General features: G+C 42.3%; 2 protein-coding genes and 1 pseudogene across 4 annotated transcripts; 1 reads left to right on the forward strand and 2 right to left on the reverse strand.

Moving 5' to 3' along the window:
• The first annotated feature begins 1,224 nt into the window (after positions 1 to 1,224).
• On the forward strand, positions 1,225 to 2,827 carry LOC104787498 (prefoldin subunit 2). Of its 3 annotated transcripts, none has more exons than XM_010513101.3 (2): positions 1,225 to 1,375; positions 2,157 to 2,827. In XM_010513101.3, exon 2 carries the CDS (start codon positions 2,177 to 2,179, stop codon positions 2,621 to 2,623), a length of 447 nt encoding a protein of 148 aa, XP_010511403.1. In that variant the 5' UTR covers positions 1,225 to 1,375; positions 2,157 to 2,176; the 3' UTR covers positions 2,624 to 2,827. The 3 variants fall into 3 exon arrangements, with proteins under 3 accessions (XP_010511403.1, XP_010511409.1, XP_010511413.1); XM_010513107.3 differs by having other exon boundaries at positions 1,233 to 1,375; positions 2,164 to 2,827; XM_010513111.3 differs by having other exon boundaries at positions 1,244 to 1,375; positions 2,167 to 2,827.
• LOC104787515 (late embryogenesis abundant protein 31-like) lies at positions 2,820 to 4,029 on the reverse strand. The gene is made up of 3 exons (XM_010513122.3): positions 3,616 to 4,029; positions 3,225 to 3,530; positions 2,820 to 3,132 (listed from the first exon to the last, which is right to left on the reverse strand). Exons 1-3 carry the CDS (start codon positions 3,931 to 3,933, stop codon positions 2,968 to 2,970), a joined length of 789 nt encoding a protein of 262 aa, XP_010511424.1. The 5' UTR covers positions 3,934 to 4,029; the 3' UTR covers positions 2,820 to 2,967.
• A 1,124-nt stretch (positions 4,030 to 5,153) lies between these two features.
• LOC147949727 (late embryogenesis abundant protein 32-like) lies at positions 5,154 to 6,514 on the reverse strand (annotated as a pseudogene).

The raw sequence follows: 6,514 nt of genomic DNA on the forward strand, positions 1-6,514 counted from the left end.
GAACACCGTGGGTGCCAAGGGCTTCACCACCATCCTCACCACTGGTTGCTTCAAAACAATCTCCTCCTCAGGCTCCGCATCTCCGTCGCTAGCGTTGATGACCTCCTTCATCAAAGTCTGTGATTTGGAGCCCTTCACAGCCGGCTTAGAATGCCTGGAAGCCCTTCGCTTTGGATGAGGAGGTCTCCACCGGATTTGATACCTGAAATACATATTGATTATCTCCTGGCGTCCTTGAGACCTGAGAGAAATATTTGATAGCGTCAACAACAAGTCAAAGTCAACATAAAAAGATGATTTTTTTTTTGGGTTCAGTCATTTGTTAGTTTATTACTCGAGCTCTATGGTAAAAGAATCCTTTGATTTAGACGCCTTGGCCACTGCTGCTGGCTTCTGCAACATTGTTGCTTTCAGGAAGCTGAATAGTTCCTCGTGCGCGATATTAAGCTCCTCCGAAGTAGGAGTCATCTTATCCTGTGATTTGGCATCTCCATCGCTAACCTTCAAAGTTTAAGTCATCTCACCACCACCAACTTCAGACGACCCCTTGGCCGGTTTTGAAAGTTTGGAATCCCTTTGCCTGTTTGAACGACGAGGTCTTCTTCGTCGCTGGCCTTGAATCCTGAGAGATCAAATTAATATAATGAATTTGATAACATATATGAGAAATCCATTAGTTCGTTAGTTACTCACTCGAGGTGTGACTTCGACCCCTCCGCCGCTGGATGCTGCAAAATTGTGGCATCTGCGCCTGCGCCTTCTTCACTAGCGTTCAAGTTCCAAGTCGTCTTATCCCCAGCGGCTTCCTCGAAGAGACGTATAGATTGCTTGTTCGCCATAATCATCGCCTCCTCGTCTTAGTCACTCATGAACGCCATCTACGGAGAGACTTAAGTGGAGGATGTTCGATCAAAAATGCCACCACCCGTTTCTTCTTCTGACTCTCCAAATAAACATGCATGGAGAGGCTCCGATTCCTTTGGTTATCTCCCGGTTTACCTTCGGTTCATTAATCCTTAATTCACATCTGCTGAACCATCATTTGATCAAACCGTTTTGGAGCTGTCCATGAACCCTGATGAGTATGTTGTACGTACAGTCTACAATCACTCGGAGTACACCCATCCCTCCTCCGTTTTTCTAAAGTAATAAAATTTCGGTTTTGATAATTCGTAAACCGGTTCAGTTATTTCTGATTTAAATTGTGAACCGGGTCTAATTGAGTTAAACCAAACCCTTTTGTTTCTTCTTCTTCTTCTTCTTCCTTCACTCTCTCTCTCTCCGCCGCGTTTGCTTCCATCTTCCTCTCGATTGTTTCCTCTCAAATAGCCAAAGCGTCTTCGATCTTCTTCCTCGTGTGGTTTTGTTTCTTAAAGTAAGTTTTTTTTTTGTTACTCTTTGATGTTTTTTTTTTTATTCTTTCAAGTGGGTCTTAAGGTTTGTGTCGATATCGATCTTGAAGTAATCATAATTTAGGTTCTGGGATTTTAGAAAATTTCTTCGATCCCGATCAAGCTTTTTACTATTTTAGAAACCTAGATTATTCAAGGAAACATAAACCCTAGTTATGGAATCATTTGGGTGGAGTTAATATCATTGACATCGAAACCCTAGTTTCAAAAACTGGTCTTTTTACATCGTTTCTATGCTTGAATCTTCTGGAATAACATAGTTTGAGGATGGAGTATTCGTAGTATGTTTCTATACTTTACAATGTTCTGTGTTGGTTTCTTCTAGTTGTGTAAGTGGATTTGGTGAATATGCTATCGTGTGATTGGGTTAAATGCAGATGCAGTAGTGTTTAGATTCGCTTTCAAGGTTTGTTTGTAGTGTTGATCTGATGAGTGATGGCTACACACAAAGGGCATGATTGTTCTTGTATTTATGTTATATGGTGGTGATGGGTTAGTTGTAGGATTGATCTCTGATCTGATGAAAACCTTGTATTTTGCATTTATAAACTTCTTGAAAGAATATTGAATTGAGTTTTGGAGCTTCCTTGTGGTTGACAGTTTCAGGGAACTACTGATTTTGTTGTTACAATATGTAGTTCTGTTGGATGCAAATGTTTCTTTGAGTGTTGTTTTGAGCATCTTAATTAAGTTGTTCTCTTTTTCTTCAAAGCAATTCCTGATTTCTTGAACTTAACTTTTAAGTTCGTAGTAGGATCGAAGCAATGGCTAGCAAATCTGGAAGTGGTGGTCTAAGAGAGCCACCAAATGAGCAAGCTGTTCTGAACGTCTATGAAGGCATGAGATCAGAGCTAAGCCAGATCTACTCCAACATAACCGAACTCGAGATGCAAGTGAGTGAACACTCTCTGGTTATCAACGCCATTCAGCCTCTTGACCAATCGAGGAAATGCTTCCGCATGATAGGAGGCGTTCTTGTCGAGAGAACCATCAAAGAGGTACTCCCAGCTGTGCAACGCAACAAGGAAGGGCTCGAAGAGGTTGTGAAGAAGCTATACGAGACATTGGAGAAGAAAAAGAAAGATCTTACGGAGTTTGAAGCTAAGTATAAGATCAGGATAAGGAAGCAGGATGATAACAAGGAAGAGGGTAACAAGAAGGAAGGTAATGCTCAAGGTGTTCTTGTTGGAGCTGCTAGTTCGAGCCAGTAAAACTCATATTTTTTGGCGTTTTGTTTTACTGTTGTATCTCTTTTTGGGACCTTTTTGTTATAAAAAAAAAGCCATGAGCTTCTGGAAAAGGATGTTTGGAATGTTACAAAACTAGTAGACTGGGAGAATCGTCATGTTTATGTAGATCAGTTGTGTTAGATATTGATGAAGCAATCAGCTTAAGAAAGGTCTCAACTTTTAAAACTGGAAGTGAGTTTTTTTTTCCATACTAACATTATATCATTGGACTTTTTTGAACAACAGAACCAAAACGATTTTACATCACAAGTTCCCTATTTTGTGAGAAAACACATAAGGACAGAACTTCTCAACAGCCTGATTTATCACATATCAGCTTTCTGGTTAAGCCTAGCGGCTGCGGTAATAGAAGCTGCCACACCACCAGGATGAGTAGACAGATTAGGGTTGTTCCTCAGCTCAGCGCTTACAACTCCCTCAGCATCCTGCCTCGTCACAGCTTTATCCGCGGATAACTTCCCCGTTGCACCCTAGCATATCCATCCGGTTCAAAAACATTTAGATATTGTTAAGAAGAAAACATCAAACATTGAGGAAACTGTTTCTGAAGTTGGAGCTTAACTGCCAAAACATCAATGAGCTTGATTTTATCCTCTTCACGGTCTACGGTAGCGTTGTGATTGGCTGCGGATTGAGCTGAAGCGGCGATTCCACCGGGAGCAATGACATTAGTACCAGAAGCTCTAACTTCTGCCGCCTGAATCGCAGCTGCATCGCTCTGATCCACTGGTTTGTTTCCAGCTGTTTGCACAGTCGCTTCCAATGCTTCTCCAATCGTTATGGCACTTTGTAAGTTCAATCCCAACGTTTCTGCGGCTGTAGCTGCAGCAGTCGCCACAGGCCTTGGCTCAACGTATTGTCCAACGACCTAATAACAAACAATGTTCACGTTACTAAACAGAAGAATGATTATAAGAAAAGAGGATGTAATTTTGGACACGAGTTATGTTGACCTGTCCACCAACGAACTCTGTTGTGACACGTGCACCAGGGATGTCTGTTTGTGCCACCGTGACACCTCGTTCGACGGCGAGGTCAGTTGTGTCACCTGGATGGACAAAGCCACCACGTTTGTTCGCGGTGGCTGCAGACTGCATGACGGCAGCTGCACCGCCTTTCTGAGTGTGACCGAACACACGTGTCTCCGCTGCTTGCATCATGTTTGCATCCTCAGGTGCTATGGGCCTATCGGCGAGTTCACCGGAGACTTCGAAAACGTCTCCATATTTGACTGGCTCTTGTGGCCTATGTGGTTGCTCTTCTTGACTCATTTCTTATGCTGTTATGCTCTGTTCTGTTTATGTGTTACGATACAAACAGCTCCTAGAGATATAGAGTATATTAATGTCAAAAAAATAAAAAGATATGGAGTATATAATAAAGGGAGCTGCATGAGTGTGATACCAACATTGTGAGACTTTGACACTTGTCAATGTCGTGAGACTAAGACACACGTGCCAGTTTCCAAGTTTATAGCAAGATGAGACGGCTTATATGAATTAGATAAGGATTTTGTCATGTAATTTAAAACACTAGTTTACCACAAGTATCGTATTAACATTGGACACGTTTCCATTTTAAGACAAAGGTAAGAAAAGGTTGGAAACAGAAGTCACCAATATGTCTGAAGTCAAAGAACAAATTTTTGTCGGTCTGGCAAACTCACAAATCACAAACTTTCCCTAACTACTCGGATATCTATATACATCAAGCAATGGGCAGCAAATCTGAAAGTGGTTACCTGAAAGAATGAGCAAGATGTCCTGAATATCTACGGAGCCATGTGATCAGAGAAAAGCCAAATCTACTCTATAATTTAACTTGAGATGCAACCTCTCTTGATCAATAGAGGAAATCATTCCGCATGATATGATCATAGTAGGTGTTCTGGTCGAGAGAACCATTATAAAGAGGTACTCTCAGCTCAGGCTGCTCTCAGCTCAGGCTGCTCAGGCTGCTCAGCTGTGCAAGGCAACAAGGAAGGGATACAAAAGGTTTTATAGAAGCTATACGAGACACTGGAGAAGAAGAAGAAGAAAGATCTTACAGAATGTGAAGAAGGTAATAAGAATGAAGGTTAATGGTCAAGGTGTTCTTGTTGGAGTTGCCTGTAGAACTCTCTTTTTCGTTTGGCCTTTTGTTGTTATCTTTTTTTGTGGGTTTTTCATTAAAGCTCAGATGTTTGAAATGTTACAAAATCAGTTCCATTCTCGAAGCAAAATCAGCTAAAGAAAGACTTTTAACTACAGTTAGAGTCTCCATTTTTTCCATTCTAAACAGAACTAAGGAAAAGAAGACAATAACAAAAGCTAGGCGATTTTATATCACAAGCTCCTCTCCTCGCCGGATTTTCACATATGGGCTAAAGAAACATTTAAACTTTAAACCTACGTCACCACTTTTTTCAAAAGCTTTTACATCACAAGGCTACTTTAAGTTGTGAGAGTCTTGAGATGACACAAACAAAAGCTAGACTTAAGTCTCTGTCACAAGACCAAAAGCTAAGACGATTTTACATCACAAACTAAGGTTTCTTAAGTGTTGTCATACTCCTCTTCTCGCCGGATTTGTCTTGTCATATATCGACCCTCTCGTTAAGCCTAGCAGCGGTGGTAAGCGAAGCGGCTACAACACCAGGGTGAGTACACAATTTAGGGTTGTTCCTCATCTCGGCGCTCATCACTCCCTCCGCATCTTGCCTCGTCACAGCTCTATCTGCCGGTAACTTCTCGGCAGCACCCTATAATCCATCCGGTTCGAAAACATTTTAGACACTGTTAAAAAAACACACAAAACATTTGATGAACATGTTTTGAAGTTGGAGTTTAACCGTCAAAACATCAATGAGCTTGATTTTTCTCTCGTCACGATCTACAGTAGCGTTGTGATCCGCTGCGGATTGAGCTGTTGCGGCGATTCCAGCAAAAGCAATGACGTTTGTTCTAGAAGCTCTCATCTCCGCCGCTTGAATCGCTGCTGCGTCGCTCTGATCAACCGGTTTGTTTCCAGCGGTCTTGAGAGCCGCTTCCAATGCCTCTCCAATTGTTATTCAGAGGCGGATATAGGTTGGTTGAGAGAGGTGCAATTGCACCAAATGAAATATACAAAATGTTTGATTTTCTATTAAACTTGCTAACTATAGTGGTCTAGTGGTAATGGGTGCACCACTTAGATCTAGAGGTAAGCCACTTAGATCTAGAGGTAAGCAATTCAAATACCATATATAACAAGTTTTTGTTCTTTTTGCACTCCATCAAAATTTTGGCTGGATCCGCCACTGTTGTTATTGCACTTTGTAAAGCTGGTTTGTCCGTCCGCGCTGCAGCTATTACACGCCTCGGTTCAACATGTTGTCCGACGACCTATAAAGCTTCACTATTATATACCCCCAACAAAAAGAATAATATATGAAAAAGAAGTAATTATGGAAACGAGTTGGGACCTGTCCACCAACGAATTCGGTTGTGACAGTTGAAGGGGGGACTGTTTGCTCCACTGTGACGCCACGTTCAGCAGCAAGGTCCGTTTTGTCACCTGGATGGACGAAGTCACCGCGTATGTTGGAGGTGGCTGCAGATTGCATGATGGCAGCTGCTCCACCTTTCTGAGTATGGCCGAAGACATGTGTCTCCGCGGCTTGCATCATCTTTGCATCCTCAGGTGCTACAGGCTTGTCGGCGAGTTCGCCGGAGACTTAGAAAACGTCTCCATATTTAACTGGCTCTTTTTATGAAGTGGCACACCACCGTCCGTACGACTGTACGGCCGTCCGTACAATCAACCTAGTGGGTCGTTCGTACACTCGTGAGGCTTACCAAGCTCGGCCCATCAAGAAGAGCCTCCAACGGTCAT

The sequence above is a fragment of the Camelina sativa genome, chromosome 1, assembly GCF_030686135.1.
Source record: "Camelina sativa cultivar CO46 ecotype springtype chromosome 1, ASM3068613v1".
Taxonomy (NCBI): domain Eukaryota; kingdom Viridiplantae; phylum Streptophyta; class Magnoliopsida; order Brassicales; family Brassicaceae; genus Camelina; species Camelina sativa.

Excerpts from the sequence above, each read along its gene's own strand:
- LOC104787498 (XM_010513101.3), top strand. The coding sequence starts at position 2,177 with ATGGCTAGCAAATCTGGAAGTGGTGGTCTAAGAGAGCCACCAAATGAG.
- LOC104787515 (XM_010513122.3), bottom strand. The coding sequence starts at position 3,933 with ATGAGTCAAGAAGAGCAACCACATAGGCCACAAGAGCCAGTCAAATAT. Across the intron at positions 3,531-3,615 it reads CAGAGTTCGTTGGTGGACAG|GTCGTTGGACAATACGTTGA; the intron begins GTCAACATAACT and ends GTTTGTTATTAG. Across the intron at positions 3,133-3,224 it reads AGCTCATTGATGTTTTGGCA|GGTGCAACGGGGAAGTTATC; the intron begins GTTAAGCTCCAA and ends TGGATATGCTAG.